Source organism: Protopterus annectens, chromosome 5.part0 (genome assembly GCF_019279795.1).
Source record: "Protopterus annectens isolate FY-2018-M chromosome 5.part0, PAN1.0, whole genome shotgun sequence".
NCBI lineage: Eukaryota > Metazoa > Chordata > Ceratodontiformes > Protopteridae > Protopterus > Protopterus annectens.
In genome coordinates, this window is record NC_056735.1 from 1,619,171,605 (window position 1) to 1,619,191,236 (window position 19,632).

General features: G+C 38.8%; 1 protein-coding gene across 5 annotated transcripts in view; it reads left to right on the top strand.

Annotated features, from left to right (window-relative positions):
* USP16 (ubiquitin specific peptidase 16) overlaps positions 1–8,249 on the top strand; it is a 1,120,218-nt gene extending 1,111,969 nt beyond the window's left edge. For 4 of the 5 annotated variants that reach the window (XM_044071383.1, XM_044071384.1, XM_044071385.1 and 1 more), the window contains one exon: positions 5,978–8,249. In XM_044071383.1, the coding sequence (XP_043927318.1) occupies positions 5,978–6,105 (128 nt within the window). In that variant the 3' untranslated portion in view covers positions 6,106–8,249. The remainder of the gene's footprint in view (positions 1–5,977) is intronic. The other variant, XM_044071387.1, reaches the window with a different exon arrangement.
* The last annotated feature ends 11,383 nt before the right edge of the window (positions 8,250–19,632 follow it).

A 19,632-nucleotide genomic window follows, 5' to 3' on the forward strand; every position in this document is an offset into this window, starting at 1 on the left:
TTACATTAAATGTATATTTTTATTCAGTCAATGAGTGCACTATTTATTATTAATATATATTTGTGTATGTTATTTGTTTAGGTAGAATTTATATAGGATTTGAAAGTCAATATTTTAAAATACCTTAACGTTTATTATGAGTGTTTTTAATATTGTGGCTTTAAAAATTTGTATTAATTAATCAATTGTCAGTTTGAATTTGTGATGTCATTATATTTAAATTGGTTTTTATGTACTCCTCCTTTAACTCTGAGGAAGCCATTGTATGGTGAAAGCGCTTAGTTTCTGGAGGTTTGATGTGGTTAAAGTGTTATAACTACGGGTCTTCTTCCTGTTTTCGGAATTTTCTTTTATTGTTAATCATAGATATTGGTGTTAGTATATTATCCCTGCCTGTCAGGCTAGCCAGTTCAGAATTTCTTCAGCAGTGTGTATGCCTCACTGTACAAGTTCAGTTAGCCACTTGAGATGCCCAACGCTGCCACTGAAAGAAGTGAGTGCAAATCCAGTCTGCAGGGAGGGAAATCAACTCGGATCTTCAAACCTTGTCATTGTAGCATGGTAGAATCATCTAGATGAACTCTGTGCATTCTTTATTGTGAAGAATTTGTTTGATTTTTTTAGCAGTTTTGTGGCAGTGGATACGTAGAAACTTCCTAATCTGAAGTATGTGTTTTTACAGCTCCAGAGTACTTTTATATTTAGCAAGTTTAGCAAAGTATTAAGGGTACAGCAATTTCTAAGAAATTTTCTTTGCTACAGTTGTTTCTTGGGAATAATCATCTTGAAGTCTTTTAAGCAAAGAAAATTTGATTTTTCCTGATTTTTATAGTTGGATGTTTTTCCTAATACTTATCATTGCTGTGGAGACACAAGTAAAACTTGTGTCTACAAAGCTAAATTAAGAAAATCTTTGTGATATTCTTTAGGTGGGTTATATTTTATTATAATACTGTTAAGTCTCGAAAAATATCCTATATTTCATTTACAATATAATAAATCCTGCCATAATAGTTTTTAAGGCATTTTGTATGTACTTGTGCCATTAGTTGTACTGATAACATTATGTAATTCTTTTAGTTCTTCTGATGTATTCTGTTCATGCTGCTGAGGAAAATTAAGTTTTTGTCATGTTAGAGAAAACTAAAGTAAAGAAAATGAAAACTGGTGGCTGAAAAAATAATCAAAGTAAGTCTTGAGCTGAAGAATCATCAAGGTGAACTGCAGTTTCTTGTGGCATCTCTGAAATGTGATGGTCATATAACCTATATGTTCTTAACACCCTATGTGAATATTTCTCTGTTTCATGTAAAAACTGCTACAAGTTTACAAAAAGTAATTAAAACATCAGATTTGCTTTAGCCAGAAATGTGTGCCTGTGCACATGTATGTGTTCTCTTGCATTTAACTTGGAGGTGTTCATAAAAAATGAATTCAGATTTTTACTTCTTCAAGAAAGCATGCTAACTGAAATCTTCTTTCGGCTTTTTCTCGGTTATGTGTCACCACAGCAGATCACCTGTCTGCTTCTGATTGGCACTGGAGAGTTTTACGGTGTCATGTTGCCAGCCTGGTGCCCAACCTTCCACAGAAGGCATACACATGCACACACTCACACCTGGGGCCAATTTAGTGTGTCCAATCTACCTACAGCATGTCTTAGGGATGTGGGAGGAAACAGGAGCACCCAGAGGAAACCCATGCGACCACAGGGAGGACATGCAGACTCCGCACAGAAGGCGCACAGAAGGCACACCGGCCGAGGATCGAACCGGAGAACCTTTTACTGTGAGGCGGCAATGCTAACCGCTGCACCACCGCAGCCGCCTTTTGTTTTTAAGGTAGTAATAGTGAATATGAAGATGATGTAAAGGGGGGCAAATGAGGAGGAAGTTGTTAATGCCCCCTCTTGAAGATATTAATTGTTCTTAATTTTTTTTTTTTTTTTTTACATCTGATTATTTTCAGTGAGACATGTCTGAGGAGAGGAAATTAATTGGTACATTAACTATATTTTTCTTCCTCTTACTTAATTTCTTCCTGTATGAAAAATACTTAAAGAAAATAGTTCTTTTAGAAGCCTGACCTCACTTCATTTTTTTAATTCATAGAAAACTGTATACAGTGTCAGAATTTATTCACTGGTCCAAGCTTCTGTCCCCTGGCTTAGATCAGACTGATATGACTACAGCAAAAGCTAGTAAACAATGTTTTTAATGTTATTATGCATCAAGAAAGAAAATCTAAAAGGATAATGCTTTGGGAAAGATGTATTCCGTTCACTCTTTGGTAGTTTGGACTTTAACTGTCTCGCTGTTTATTGTTATGTATTACAGTGATACAATTCACCAAGTGACTGTTGTGCTTGTTGGCATCCCTTTGGAAGCAGTTAGTTAAAATTGTGAGTACCTTAAACACTGCTTCTAAAATCAGTCCACTTTCAATCTGTGCTTGTTGTGCAGCCTGTTTGCATTTACTTTTGTTTTGCTTAAAAGACAGGTGTTTGCTGAAGAGATGTCCTTACCCTGAAAATATGATTTTGCGTGCTAGGGTTCTCCATGGTGCTGACACAAATGCCATAATTCATGATTTGGAGATAATAAACTGGGCAAATGCACTATCTGAAGTACAGTTTCTTTCGTATGCTCTGTTTTGATATGTTGTAGTAAGATACTTATATTTTTATGAGGGAGCAGTAGGTCACACCTCATTTTGTCAAAAAATGCTCAAAGTTCATTGTAGAAAGGAAGTTTGGCTCCCAAGTTGTAAGGGAAGTGGTATAAACACAGTCCCTTAGACATTTGTTTCATTTGTATACAGTATTCAAGCTACACATTTTCCCACAGGCGTGACTTATGTTTGTATACTTTATTCTCAACTTAACATTTGGAAAAAAGTTTAAATCAGCATTTTTTTATTATTATCATCATGCATATTTCTCCCAAATGGCTTGGAATAATGTAAAATAACTGTGAAATGGTAAAATCATTTCCTGTGCCATTCTGGTCATCATGTCTTCTAGAAGCTAAACAACATTTTTAATGTGGTTATGAGAGTACCACCAGAATATGGTACAGAATGCAGTGTAATGCTACTAAAATCTTCCCTATTAATTGGGTCTCCGTCTGCAGTTGTCACAAGTCAGCAACTCACAAATCCATTAACAAATTAGATGAGACACTATGGAATACTGAACAGATTAAAAAAATCCAAAGGCGAAGGACAATCAAAATATGGTAATATTATATAGCAAAACCCAGTTTGGTGATTTCATCCTGCATACATGAGTTTACTGAAACCAAAACTAAACAATTTAAACATATGCCAATGTCACAAAACTATTTTATCAAAACTCTACATGACTCTGCAACACTTATTGTTTTGTTAACACTTTTGATGATTTGGAGTTTTCTAGCACTTAAGGCTGTTTTTTGTAGTCAAGAGTATAGGATTTGAACCCTTTCACTCCCTGTGTGACTTCATAGATAAGTACTAGGCTAGCTGCCCTTATGTGTCATTTTAAGTCTAGCCAATTTCTCCTGAAAGGTGAGAATCAAACCATGTATCTCGTGTCTGTGAGGTAAATAGCTTAACCATTATGTCTCCCTCTATCTGCATAATGTTGCTCTTTGCTAGAATTGAACAGCAAGCTATGTAAGGGGGTCTGTGAAGTGAACACATCTGTGTGCGTGTGCATGTGCGAGTGTGTGTGTGTGTGTCTGTGTGTGTGTGTGTGTGTGTGTGTGTGTGTGTGTGTGTAAATACTTACTTCCAGCATAATAGGATTGAAAAATAGGCTAGAAGCAGTTGAAATTTATTTCAGAAAATTCGCAAAGGAACCAAAGTATTGGGAACAGATAACTAGAGAGGGAAAAATAATACAGTGGGATGAGGCCAAGCAGAAGTTTAGACTGTAGGTTAGGGACTGTCTCCCTTGCAGGGGTTGATATCAGAGTACAGGCAAAGAGAAAGGGATAGGACAGTACTAAGTGAAATAAGAGCTGTAGTAGAGTTTTTAATAAAGTGTACAACAGAAGTTGCTCTTAAAAAGAGATAATTAGTAGGCCATATAAATACTGTGTAATTATAAGAATCAATCAGAGGAAGTTCAAAAAGATTGGAAAGAGAAACCAGACTGATCATCTGTATGGCTCTTAAGTATGCAACAAAGTCCAGAAAGTTTAGCATTTTTGCTTGAAATTGTTGTACGGGTATTTTTATACTCCAATCAGACTTAAGAGAATTTTTCTTTTGGTAGATAGCGAATGCTAGAGGTGTGATGGGAAAGACAGAGGTAACTGGGGACACTTTTTTTTTGAGTGAAGCTAGCTGGCAAATTTTACAAATTCTCTATGGAGTATTCTGTCAGAAATGTTGGAAGAGCAAATGGCTATACCAAAGTAAGTGATTTTTTTGAGCTGGGACACGGGATCTGAACTCCCTAGGTGTAATTAAGTCCTTACTAAGTTTAATGCTAGTTATGCCAAAAAAATCAATTACTAATAAATGGAAATCAAAGTCTAAACTAACTCTATTGAAGTTCTGAATATTTGTAAAGGAGATAAATGAAATGAAGGTGAAATCTTTAGAAGTGGTAAGGAGCAAATTACATAGAAATAATAGAATTTGTGGAAACAGTGCATTTAGGATAATGTTCAGGAGGAGGTGTGAGGTTTAAGGGAAATTAGAACTTGAGCGATTTATGAAATGTTGGACTAAATGAAAATTGTTGAAAACTCATACTACTTGAAAACAACTGTGGAAATGTTATGGTTTGCTTTCTTTTCTTAGTGCATGTATACCCATGTCACCTTTTGAAAACGTCATGTTTAGTAAAGATGTTTAAAAAAAACACTTGCATTTTCTTCTGCCATAAGATAGCTGTGCCTACTAGCCTTTGATGTGGGGAGCATTTTCACTACTGTGGGAGAAGCTGCCTCTGTTTCTTGCTTTACAAGGCCTTTACTCCACACATTAACCTCATAATCATTTGGTCTGAACTGTCCCTTTCTCCTAACATTGTTTTATCATACACAGTTCTGAGAGTCCTGTCTTGTTGAGACTGCGCTTGAGGATTCAGACTTCAGAACTGTCTTCTATTGCAGTCCTCTGGTTCCTTCCACCTATTGGCTTTCTGCTAGGGATTCACCCTAACTATAGGAATCAAGGCAGGTTGTCAGTGAGATATAACAAATGAGCTATTGCCATATCAGTTGATTTACTAGAAGATTCTTCTTGAGAAATGCCCTACTGCAGTGACATTATAGGTGAATAGCCCTTTCTCACAAGTAAATATTAGTATATTATTAGATAACAAATGGATACTAAGTCTTCATAGTTAATTTTTGAATTGTAAAATGGTGCTTGTTAGTGCATAGGGTGTGAAGCGATGGGTGCAGGCAATTTATGTAGTTAGCATTTTGTATTATAGCATGTATCACCTTGAGCATACAGCTATCATTCAGTGCAGAAACATCTGAGAAAAAGGTTCCAAATTCCAATTAGCAGAGCAGAGGATGATCCCAGCCATCACAAAGAGTCCTCTCTCAACTCAATTGATATAGGACCATATTTCTTGTATATGATTAACAGGTAAGATTGTCTACTGTACAGATGTTTAGATTAACAAGTAAAATAAACAGAAATAGTAATTTGAGTGTAACATTAACTTAAGTATGATATACTTTAATGCCACAAGTGTGAGGTGAGTGAGTGGGCATTGTAAATGCCTTCAAATAAAATAGATTACATAGTATCAAATATGAAGAAAGGATCACCCAAGCGTCTGTGTGAAGAGATTATTAGATAAGTGGGAAAAAGTTGTCAGAAGTGTTTTTAGCGGACTAGTGGCAGTATGAGCTTTGTAGTAGGAGATAATGATAAGAGAATGTTATCACTTTAAGACCATAGAACTGTGCAAGAGTGAAAAAAACCCTCAACGATTTTAAAACTGATGTATCTTTTTTTTTATTTACAGCAGCAAAAGAAGCAGAACCACAGAATGGAAACTGGTTTCACATTAGCGATTCCTATGTGCAAGCAGTACCTGCCAATAAAGTGTTGAGTTCACAAGCATATCTACTTTTTTATGAAAGGATCCTTTAATTTCTTCTGGTAGAATAACTGTGTATTTTTGATCCATCTTTAGCAATAAATTATTTTTGAAACAGAAATATGAGAAATGGGACTTTAAACAGAATATTTTATTTTCTAATACTGAGACTGGATTTCAGACTATTAAAAATTATTTTATGTCCATATGTAAAAAAATACCTTTTCATGTTTTCAATAGTGGCAAGTTCCACTGTACTTTGAAAGTCTTTAAACCTATGCAAAAATATCTGTTGTGATAAGGACTAGATGAAGGCCTAGTATAACCTGCTAAGTTGAATGGCCATCAGAGGCATGAATTTATTTATAACAGTGGGTGCAGTACTAGTTTTAAAAATAAGTTACAAGCACTAATTTTATTTCTTTGTTAATGAAGTAGGCTGGTATTAATTTCTGTACTAGAACACTGATATGGTTTCCATTGCTACTGGAGTGGTATACTTAAGGAGTTCTCCTGCGTGTTGGGAGACCTTTGTAACATTCCTGCAGATTGGCCTTCAACACTGTGCTGTCACACCCAATGTAACACTACCTGAGTGCTGCTTGATATGTATCTCCTTGTCTTGTAGTCTTTTGTTCTGCTTTCCCTGTTTTTTCTTATAAATGAAAGTTACAAATAAGAATTGTGCTTTTTTTTATTGAAAAGAAGTATTTTGCAGCTCAGCAAATTATTTGATGTAGATTTTGTAATGCTTTATTGACACTGTTATGTTGGTCAAGTTAACTTATTGATATGCTTGGCAGGTTCTGTTCAGTAATCGGCTATTTTGAAGAGGCATTATTGCTGCCATAGGTTTTGGATTTGTTTTTGTCATACACGAATATAGTATATTACCTGGCTACATGAGGCTTTTTGCAGCGACTTGTCAAGCAAGAACATTTTGGTGTACTTCATAGGATAAAATAGTAAAGGGCAGAGTATGATGTAGACAGCCTTAGATCAAGTTAATAGTCCAGGAAGTGGAGGATCCAGTGAGAGGAGATGAAAGTGAGAGGTTTTTCACAGCTCACCTTTCTCTGGGGGAAGGAAGAAGATTGACCTACTGTTGCTCTAGCCTCTGTTGGTGGCAGAAATCAAGTACAACAGCAGACTGATTATGATCACTTGAATGCAGCAAGTAGTGTTCTTTCAAATGCTGCCACCTGTTGTGTCAGCCATCACCGTGGCTGTACTACCCATCAGCCCATTATAAGCCCCAGAATTAATGAGGAGGAATTCCCCTTTATTTTAATCATCCCAGTATTTATAGAATAAAAACTCACATCATCCTGATTCTTAGCATTTATTTGCAGAGCGGTTGAACTTCTGTAAACATTTGATAAGTAGACCACTTACCTTTATTTCATTCTGAAGGCTGATCCTGCCCTCCTAGTTACACATATGACTTCTGACACTCCTAGTACAGCATTGGCATCTCCAGAAATGCTACTTTTTACTAGAGTATGAATGTAACTGGGTATCATGAAAGGGTTTATACCTGTAGTTCGCTGGCAGTCAGAGCTCATAATTACGTAAAGCAGATTATCCTTTCAGAACACTGTTTTATTTTAGAAGCAGGACATAGGACATTGCAAAAAAACAAACAAAAAAAAAACATGGATTTTAAGGAGAAGGAAGATTTGATTTCTTGTTATTAAAATATTGAGTCTGTAGACTTTCTGTTATTAAAATGTATTCATGATGCAGTTGATGTTGCTACTAGATCTGCTATAACAGCTACAGCCATGCTCCAATACAACAATGCCTAGTTGTGCCTTAGGGCATTAAAACTCAGATCTTTGATATTTCAGTTATACAAAATATATTTGGTTCTCCTACCTCAAATCTGTTAGTCTTTGGAAGAAAATACTGTTCCATCTTTTCACAGAAATTGTACATCCTCAGAAAAATATTTACCGAAGACTGGGAACTGTCAAACAACCCCTTTCATGTAAACTGCTTAAATCAAAATGCTGCAAACCAGCAAGCTCAAAGAATGAGTAAAGTGGTATCTTTTGAAATTGTCAGTTATATGGGTTCACTAACATATTTGTTTTAACTTGGTAGGAAATGTGAAAGACTGCTTACTTAGTAGTTTTTTGTAGTGCTACTTTCTGTTTGTGGGAGCTTTGCAAACTCAATAAATAACTGCTTTTAGTGTTCCACTCATATAGTAGTTTTTATATTTTTTAAGAAGTGGTTTTCTGCTTTTTTGTTAAAATCTCTAAATTGAATCATCGCCTTTAGTTTTCAGGAATAATGTTTATTTTATACACATTAAATTGAATCAAGCTGTTAGGAAAAGACTGCCTTTTCTTGCAGTTCTTCTGTACTCTGAGAAAAACAGTATGATTCCAGTAAACTTCAGTTGCCAGAAACCAGAGTGTACATTATAAAACTTTCATTTTTCTTGCCTTGGAATCATAGGAAGAGAAGTTCCACCACTTTTTTAAATTTAATTCTTCTGTGAAAGCATGAGAGAAATTTTCTCCGCCTATGTAACATTCCATTGATACTGGGAAATCTGTAGTTTTTCATGTCAGGTATTGCCATAATCTTACAAAGGCAGTCTTTAAATAGGGTTGCCACCTTTTCAAATGCCCAAAGTGGGACTTTTTCTGTAGAAATGTGAGATTTTGCAAGACAAAACCTACCCACGGCTAGTGCAAAGGACATAACTTCACTTTTTTGATAAATGCTTATTCTTGTAGCTTTTGAGTTGCTTATGCTATTTCTTGTAAAATTTAGGTATTTCAGATGAAAAATAACTGTTTTATGTGACTATTAAAAAAAAACATAGGAAATATATTTTGCCCTAATATCTCAGGACATTTGTCATTATATATATATATATATATATATATATATATATATATTTTTTTTTTTTTTTGTTTTGCAGGACATAACTGCCCAAACAGGGACTGTCCCTCAGGTGGTAACCCTGTCTTTATACTTGCTGATATCAACTTCTGCTGTAAAAGATATGTGAAGTGTGGTGGAAATTTTCTCCACTGCCTTTGTTGCAGAAGGGAAGTGAAACCATGCCAGTGTACATAGCTGAACACATTTTTGGATAGTGATCCACTTATTGAAAGTATTCTTTTATTCTTTTCTGTAAGTGCAGCATCTTTGTAGGCACTATTCTTATAGTTTTATGCAAAACACAGAGAATAACCACCATTATGTCATGTTCAAAGATTATGATTTGATGAAATGTTACTGTTTCCATATAACAAATCGGGGGCTAGCATACAACAGAAGTAGGAAAATGTAAATCATGAAGGCATTTGTACCTCATTTTAAATAAATGAATAAAATTAAAATTTCATAACAGCACAAATTTAAGGACAGAATGCTATACCTGTTTTACTGTGCTGCACTAAAAGGACAAAGGTTACAGGGATTGCAAAAGTACAATACATTTTTGGAAGTACACCCCATTTCTCCAACATTCAGGAAGAAAAAAAAAAAACCATCTTCCCTCTGCAAACACTGGTGAATAACAAACTTACCTTGCATGTATTTCTTTGAAGTGTCCATTATAGTTCCTAATTTATTGTGAAAGCTTTGCTACTTCTCAAAATATGTGGAGTACGGTCTGTCAGTACTTGGATTACAATTTAACGTTAGTAAGCATTTCGACTCCTTTAGTTTGTTGAGGATTTACAACTAATTGACTAGGTTGGAGCATCCCTAAGAACAATGTAAATCAGTGTAATTCAGTCAAAAGGTATAACGAGGTTCCAGAGGCTATGTAAAATGCCTGTGAGTCACACTACTGAGCATCTGTTTATATGGGAATTCTTCTTCTTTCGCCTTTTCCCGGTTAGGGGCCACCACAGCAGATCACCTTGTCCGCTTATGATTTGCAGTGGAGTTTTTACAGTGTCGAGTTACCAGCCCGGTGCCCAACCTTCCACAGAAGGCACACACTCACACCTAGGGCCAATTTAGAGTGTCCAATCAACCTACAGCATGTCTTTGGGATGTGGGAGGAAACCGGAGCACCTGGAGGAAACCCACGCGATCAAAGGGAGGACATGCAGACTCCGCACAGAAGGCACCCCAGCCGAGGATAGAACCGGAGAACTTCTTGCTGTGAGGCGGCAACGCTAACCGCTGCACCACCGTGGCCGCCCTATCTGTTTACACAGGAATTAATATATCTAATTTCCTTATACAAAGCATTAATCATACAAAGAGGACTTGAAATAGATTCTGGGAGCCAGAAGACAAAGCAGTAAAACAGGATCCCATTAGTACAGCAGGCCTCATAGTTAAGTGCTAGGCAAGCAGTCTTCAGACCATTGCAAATGATAAACCATATTCAGAAGTTCCCTTCATCTTTATGGAAGGGAACATAAGATAGACAGGTGATTTTGAGGCTGTCCATCTAGGTTTACACTGCAGTCCTGAGAGGTAGGGCTATCAGTTTGTCCACAGAACTGTGAACATTGAGACCATTGATCTTTTTTATTTAGGAATCCCTGAGGTCTGTCAAATGTAGTGGTATGTTTAGATAAATACAGGTCAAGAGGGGCATTTTATTCAATGCTGGGCAAAATGAGAGATGAGTAAAGATAAGACTTCTCTGAATCTAGAGGTGGTACCTTTGAAAATTAGACACTCAGAAATAAAGCTTTGAGGATTATTGCAAGATCTCATCAGAAGATAAGGAATCATAAACAAGAGTGCCAAGATCCCATAAAGCAATGCCTGAGTGAAATATTTTATTTAGAAAACTTAATTGTGCTACATGCTTTCACATTTCGTTTGAGACCATTGACCACATAGTACTTCTCAATATAGTCTTACCAATGTTGAAGCAACTTTGAGTCATTTGAGGAACAAATAACACCCAACTTAGAGTTGTTTTCAAACTTAGATAAGCATAGACCAGGAGTGCTGGCTTAAAAATCTGAGAAATACCTACCAAATGGGAGAGGACCCAACCCTGAGCTTTGTAGTATACATCTGGTATGTTTTGTTACAATATTGGCATCTACAACTCTAACCACAAAAGTTCTGCCACACAACAAGTTAGAAGTACCACACAATGTATGGATTTCTATTTAATTGTATGAATCTGTCAAAACTGACATAATGGGGAACAGTGTCACAGGCCTTGATGAGGTCTAGATGTGCTGCATTCATCACATAAGCACTATCCACAGTTTTGGGAACTTTTTCAAAGAAATTAAAAAAGTTATTTGGCAAAACTGAATTGACGAGGGTCCATGGTTAAGTTTTTTTTTTTTAATGTCTAGATCAATGAGATTTGAGATATGTTCCATAGGTTTACATATGAGGCTACGGAGACTAATGGGTCTATAGTTATCAGGGTTCATTGTTGGGTCACCCTTGTACAATGGCATTACAATCATTTTTTTTCAAGTTTTTAGAAATGTAACCAGTAAAAAGGCTTAGATTAAAGTTAAGTAAGGATTTCAGATAGGCCATATTTCAGTATTGATTTTCAGGCAAACTGGTATTCTTATCAGGAACCATAGATGAGCTGTTCACTTATTGAGAGGACTGAAAGGACTCATGCCATAGTAATTATAGGGGTGACTACAATTGTGGAATTGTTTTTACTGTGAGTGGAGTAAATTTTGCAACTAGGAAATTGGCCATGTCCTTGGAGTTGGAATAGGCAGTATTACTGTGGACTAGCTTTAAACACTGTTGGATATTAGTTCTTAACTTCCTGACATGATTAAAGAATGACTTTTAGTTTGTTTTGGTTTTAGTGACTCTTTTGAGTTCATGTTCAGTTTTCAGGTTCCTAATGATATCCTTAAGCGCTGTGCTAATTTGCTTAATTATACTCCTAAGATGGTTAAAATGAGACCTCTTATAAGCATTAAGTAATTTCCTTTTCTTGTTACACAGTTTATTTACACAGGTATTCTACTACAGGGATTTTTTTAAATTTCTCATTATATTTGATGCAGATGAAACTGCCTTATGAATCTGGCTAATAAAATATGATTAGATGTCAGGCGCACAGGCAGTGGCTTTAACGGAGGGGTCTGTCGGAGGAGGATTACAGTGAAATTTGTTTAGGTCATTAAGTAACTAAAGAGGGTTTGCTTTTGAGAAGACCCTAAACACAGAGGTATTTGCAAGAGAATTACTACCAGTCTTAGAGAAAAAAGTCATCTTATTTAACAAGGGAAGGTGATACCTTATGGAGGTGTGTGAGAGGTAGCTATATTGGGAGGACAAGATCAAGAGTATTTGGGCTCCTAATAGAGATATTCACTATTTGTATAAGAGAGTTAGCATTTATAATGTCACAAAAGTGCTTAACGTGCTGAGCATTGTCAGTGTAGGCCAGCCAAATAGATGGATTCCCCTAGCATAAAGGTGTCAAAGATTAATGGAGATTTCACATAGAGTGCTAAGGTAGCTGTTGTGGTCAGAAGAAGCATGCAGGGTGTTACATAACTAGTTATGAAATGGTTATTAAACTTGTCTATATTGATTTGGACATCTAAAGCATTCATATTTGTAATCCCAATGAATCAGTCATGTACTGTTGTTATTGCTGACAAATACTGACTCTCTCTCCCACAATTGCCAGTAGGCCTGATGACACTGTTAGGCATTAAACTCTGGAAAAGAGGAAGTATTTTTACTGCTTTGAAACTAAGTCCCTGTAACTGCACATATATAAATGTGTTCAAGCTGCATAAGGGCTTCATTGTCGGGCTTTTTCTTTAAGATTCCTGGTATTGAGTAAAGCCATTTTAGTAAATTCCAAATTATTACTAGGTTGAAATGTCTAGCAGATGGATTCTGCCTAAAAAAGTGCTATGCGGCAGCCAAGATTTTGCCAAAATTTAAGAGTTGCCGACCATGCCTAGAAAGTCAGGAACGCTTGCTTAACTAACTGTTCCCAAGCTGACACATACTGGATCCTCCTAGAATAACACTAGCCACACAGGTAATTATTTTGTCATTGAATCTTGGCATCATTCAGTGATGGCAAAATACTACTCAAGACTAGTATCTTTCCTGTCTAGGACTTTTGCATAGCAAGATCAATAATATTTTGCCAGTCCTTCTGGGTAAAATGCCCAAGGTCATTCATCACCAGTATGGACCAAAACCAGGTCATTATCATATTTGTCAAGATGGAGGGATCCAAGTGCCTTTATTATGTCTCAGATCCTCCCTCTGAAGACAGCTGTCTCCTCATTTCTTATCTAGCTCAGTGAGAGTAGCGTCGTATGTCTGACAAGTGTTTCACCTGTTGCTAAAGCATTATTGTGTGTATAATCTCAGAGGCCCTTAAGGACATGGAGTCTGCAGCCTTGTGACCGTTAAAGGTATGTGTACTAGCTATGGATTTGCCAGGTGAAGGTGAGTCTACTGTGTGAACTAGTGGCTGAGGTTTCCTAGTCCTTAATCTGGAAGGTATAAGCAGTGTTTTTGTAACATCGTCAGTATAAGTTTGTGTAGCAGAGTTGCTCTGTGTTGTAGGTGTGTGTTGTGAATACTGAATATGTTCTGAGTTGAAAAAGTTGCCTCCAAGTTCAAAAACTATTCACACCTTTCAAATATTGAAGCATTGTGGGGTATCAGTAAAATATTTTCAGTAAGCATGAGACAAGTTAGTACATTGCCTTAACATACCTAGTGCTAAATCAGAAACTGAACTTACTTGAAGCACTTTTCACCCTGGAAGATGCTGATGTCTGCGCAGTCAGAGAGACGTAGTGCAAGGCCTCAGAGAGCACCTCGGCCATGCAGGGCTGCAATGCCTGCCTTCCACATATTCAGACTACACAATGAATGTGAAAAAAAATACTGAGGTGTACACAAATATCCTGTATAAACACCTATATAAAGGTATAGAGTCAGCCATACCAGAATGGATCAAACCAAGATCCTTGCAAAAAAAAAAAAGCCATCTTGGTGGACATCCAGCATAAATATGTTATACAATAAGAGAAAGAAACTACCGTCAAAAAACAACAGGGAACAGTCCCAGCAAAGGAAGAACTTCTTACAATTAGACATCTTGTAAAGTCCTCTAAACCTAATTATGAAACTAAATTAACATCGCTAGCTAAAGTAAATCACAAAACATTCTTACATTTGAAATCTAAAAAGGAAGGCCCAGCTTTGTGCAGAACTAGTTGCAGATGGTACCACTTATACTGAACCTCAGGGCATCGCCAACTTGCTAGCAGCCAGGTTTGGCGAAAACTTCACCCACTGTCCCCATCAGTCATACCCCATAACATACCTGTCATCATTCCTCTGCCTAGTATCTCCAGAGAGCAGGTCATAGCCACACTCTCCAAGGCCAAAAACACAGCCTGTATGAAACTGGCAACATCCTAGGTCACCTATTAAATGGTCTAAACCAGGAGTTAGTGGAACTGCTGAGTATGCTCTTCAATCTCAGTCTAAGCACTGGCTTTCTCCCAGCTGAGGGGAAAACAGCAATTGTAATCCCCTTGCATAAAGGGGGTCCCTCAACTGCCCCCAGGAACTATAGACCCATAAGACTAACCAGCCTTATCTGCAAGGCCATGGAGAGAATCATAATGGATTTTATCAATAAAGATATAGATGGCCTTCAAACTCTTGATCCAACACAGTTTGGCTTCATTAAGGGCAGATCTTGCCTGCTAAACCTGATGGACTTCTTTGAGAATGTCACCAAGGCCCTGAATGATGGCAAACAGTTTACACTGCCTATCTTGACCTAGCTTAGGCCTTTGACACAGTACCTCACACAGACATCATTGAGAAACTCACCCAGCTGGGGATTAACCTTTACATTACTAGATGGGTTGCCAACTGCCTCACAAACAGAACACATACAGTCAAAATTGGAGATACCAACTCTATTAGCAGACCTGTTACAAGTGGTGTTCCACAGATATCTGTGCTAGACCTCCTACTGTTTGCTATCTATTTTTCAGAAGTCCAGGCGAAAATAGATAGCCTATGGCTTACCACGTTTGCTGATGACTGCAAATTGGGTGCAATCATCAAATCCCCCAAAGATGTCAAGATACTACCAAATGAGCTTACACAGTCAGATGATTGGTGTCAAAGCCACAGACTCAAACTAAGCCCAAAAATGCATTATTATCCTCTTTGGCAAAGGAGAAACCCCTGCTAATAACAACATTAATAATTTCCCCCAAGTTCAAACCCAGTGGTGAGAGATTTAGGAAAGCAAATTGATAGCAGCCTTAATTTTGACCATCAGGTGTCCACAGTAGTAAGGAAGATATTTTACATTGCACACCTCATAAGCAAGGGTATAGCATCCAAAGCCAAGGAGGACATAACTCCCTGGTACACAACTCTCATCAGACCAGTAACAGAGTACATTTCTCCCTTCTGTATGTACCTCACCAGACATCTGCAGCAACTAGAGAACCTCATAGGTTTCTCACCAAGAAAATTCAGGACCTACAACACATGACCTACATAGACAAACTGAAGGCCCTATCACTTTACTCAGTATCGTATACTGCGTAAAGGTGACTTGTGCCTGGCCTACAGAGCAGTCACAGACCTTGCCTTGATGAAGCTGCTGCTGCACATCTGCAAATCCAATGGGACAAGATTCACTCACTCTAGGGATCTTAACCTAGCCTGTGATATTGACAGGACATGCTGGATTGACAGATATGTTTCCCAGAGGTTGCCATTTCTCTGGAACAAACTCCCAGTTCATGTAAAACAGAGCTCTTCAATTACCCTGTTTAAGTATAACTTGGACATTTGGATGGGAAACCATAAATTTAACTGGGGGGTTTCACCTATGTCCCTCTTATACAGAGGCAGCTGGTGCTGATCTTAGAGTCGCTCGCAAATGTAGACTATATATCTTTATCCGTAAAGGAACAAGAGTATAACATGGCTAGGCCTGCAGAGGCCTTAAGGCCAATAGACTAGTAACCTCCTATGATCCTATTAGGCTTACTACAGAAGACCCAAGAGCTGACTGAGATTTTGTAGTGACTAATGCAGTTAAGGGGGAGGACAAAAAACATAGCCTTATAGCCTACTGATGGCAAAATGGACTGGACTAGAAAATGGTGATAATATGGGATAGTGCCTCTGACTTCCTGTGATAGGGGATCAGTTAAGCACTTCCCATTAGGAGAAGCCTAATCTGTATCACAGGAGGTCAGTTGATTGGTCTTAGTGCCAGTTGTAGGAATCACACAGTTGAATTTCTGCAGCAGGCTGCTTTGGTGGATTACAGCTTCCAGACTTGGATAAGATCCCTTTGGGAATTTCCCTTCATCTTTATTGGTATATACTTTTGATTTTTTTCTGTTTTATTAAATATATTGTATGTGTGTGTGTTAACATCTTAGTTTAGTATTCTTGCTATTTTTACTGCTGTTAATTCCTCTGAGAATTCTTACTACTGTGTTGTTTGTATGCATATTACTGCTTGTATGCAGTTATGGGGCTTTTCAAAAGAGCTTTATGACTTGTAATGGGTAACTGAAGTTGTTTTTCATGTTTCACTGGTGCAGTTGTCACCTGTGGGTTATCCCTGCTGTGGTAGCCCTCGAAGGGCCCGAATACCAGAGTCAATGTTTTTCTGCGTCAGCTGCTGTCACCTGTAGACTGACGTCAGGTCGTCAGTGCTATAAAGCAAGGCAGCCGACGCCATTACATCCATCTTTCTTGCCATGGAGCCCATAGCAGAAGCAGTTCGCAAGTGTGCCAGTTGGTCGCTACCAGAGTTTGAATTACAGCTGAAAACATCTAAAGCTAAGTACCTCTTTGGGGAACCTTTTTTCTTGCACTAATTGATGTCCAAAAAAGTTAACAATTGTCTTGCCTGTGGAAAGCAGATCCCACACCGAGACTTCCATTCATACTGCGTCACTTGTTTAGGCCCAGACCATGACATCCCCCATTGCTGGTTTTCTGCCCTCTTTAACGTGAGAACCATTCGCCATAGAGCTCTTATTGTAGACAGGTATTTTCATCTTCCATCTTCACATTCCGAAATGGTGTCCATCAGCCAACAATCCATAGACATTCTGAAAAAACATAGAGCTAGAGACAGACCTCACAGGGCTAAGCCTTCCAATGACTCTACTGCTAAACAGGTCATCAGTTCTCCGGAATTCATTGAGGCACTTTCGCAGCCCCTGATGCCCAATACGATAGATATGCAGGCCTCTACTGAGACCCTTTTAGAGTCCAGTATGCCACAGAAATCTTCATCTTCTGAGCCTTTGGCGGTCTCTGCCTCAGTTGGGTCTGGAGCCACGACGCAGGCGCCAGCTTCCGAGGATGCCTCTCGGACTACCGAATCTAGACAAAAAAAGTCTTCTCATCCAACTACCGTTTCTCTCAGACCGATGGATTCCCTTAGGCCTAGAAGCCAGGGCACTCCTAGAAAATCTACCTCTAGCCACCATCTTGCTCCTGCTCCACCACCCCAAGCCCAAATGCTTAAAATGGCAGAGGATCTTATCTCCCTTATCAGGGGTAGTCAGGCCACCACTTCTAAAAGGAAAAGACACCCTTCTCCTGAAATTATGACAGAGCAGGATCCTGAGGAATCTGATTATTCAGATTTTGAAGAGGAACAACGACCTTTGACTGCTTGAGGATTCAGATACAGAGGAATCCATTCCTTCTGCCTCCCCACCAGACCTTTCCTTTGGGGAAACCCTTCACAGCCCCAGGGAACATTTCCAAGGAGAATCTCAGGACTTCCCCCAGTCTAAGAAAAGACTAAGAGAGTTTCTGGACCTGCCCCAGCACAGACCTCTGGCCATCCCATCTTCAACCTTTCCTGACTGTGCCAATTTGAAAGAGTTAGCAGATTTACTGCACTCTACTTGTCAAGTGGCCAAACACTCATTACACTGTGGATATGATGCCCTAGAAGCCTCAAGCAGGGCAGCAGTGTCAGGATCTGTCATTAGGAGACATGCATGGTTTAAGGAACAACCTCTTTCTGATCATATCAAGTCTAAATTAATTGATGCACCCCCTGGATAAGGATGGCTTGTTTGGAGTAAAAGCAGAAGAGATGCTTAAAAAGATCAAAGACAAAGCAAAATCTATGCAAACAGTAATAGATTTCTTTCAGGTTCAACCTCCTAGGTTCATCAGGAACTTTCCCTCTAAGTACTGGTCCTTCCCTGTACCTAGCAGACAAGGGAAAGGTAAGCCCCGTAGGGACAGACCACCCAGGCCCCTATCCCAGGGACAGCAGAGAACTAAACAGTGGACCACTCCCGCCCCAAAGGCAGGAAGTTCCAAGCCATCCTTCTATGGCAAAAACTCTCAATGACTCCCCACTCTGCCCTCCTTCACTCACTAAAAGCTAAGAGGAAGGCTCTCCCTCTGCAAAGAAAATTGGCTTTCTATAACAAAGGACCACTGGGTCTTAAAGATGATTTTTCAGGGATACAAATTCTCTTTCAACAAACTCCCAATTCCAAGAGGGTACCCAGACTTACCTCCAAATCAGTGGGCAGAGGCATTGAAACTGGTCCAAACTCTCATATCCCAGGAGGCAGTAGAACCTGTCCCCTCAGATCAAACAGGCAAAGGTTTTTATTCCAGACTATTCCTTGTTCCCAGAAAAGAGGGCACTTGGTACCCCATCCTGGATCTATCCTTTCTGAACACCTCGCTGGTGGTCCCCAAATTCAAAATGCTAACTTTGCAGCAGCTGCTGCCTCTGCTAACATAAAATGCGTGGTTAGACACCCTAGACCTAAAAGATGCCTACCTCCATATCCCCATAAGGGAATCATTCAGGAAATTCCTGAGCTTCAGAGCAGGCTCACAACACTTTCAGTTCTCTGCGCTTCCCTTTGGCTTATCTTCTACTCCCAGTGTATTCATGAAATGCTTAGCCCCAGCCATAGCATTTTGCAGACAGAAGAATATACAGATTTACCCTTATCTGGACGACTGCCTCATTCAGGCAGAGTGCAAAAAAAAAGCTGCTCCAGGACCTTATCTTTGTCAAAACCCTCCTAACTTCCCTAGGGATCACTATCAATGAGAAGAAATCAAAGCAAACATCCTCCAGGAAGATCATTTTCTTGGGAGCACTGCTAGACACAGCATCCCAAATTGCCTTCCTATCCCCAGAAAAGCACAGCTTCCTGCCTCTCAACTTTACCCAGTTAGCTTCCAGAAGTCACCTCACTGAGAGAAAGTTCCTGCAAGCCTTGAGGTATATGGCATCTTGCATCCTTCTAATTCCTGTGGCCAGGCTCCACAAGAGGAAACTTCAGTGTTATCTAAAGAAACTTTGGTGTCGGCACTCTCAGCCTCTAGAGACCTTTCCCCCTCTGATCCCCTGTATAAGGGCCAAGTTTCTCTGGTGGGCAGGGGCCTGTGTCAAGAACAAGGGTCTTCCCTTCATCCTCTGGCCTACTGGGTAGATCATCACCACCAATGCCTCAGACATTGCTTGGGGTGCTTACCAAGCAGGCAGGTGCACCCAAGGGCTTTGGGATGCCCAGCATCTTCCTTTACACATCAATCAGAAGGAAATGATGGCAGTACAA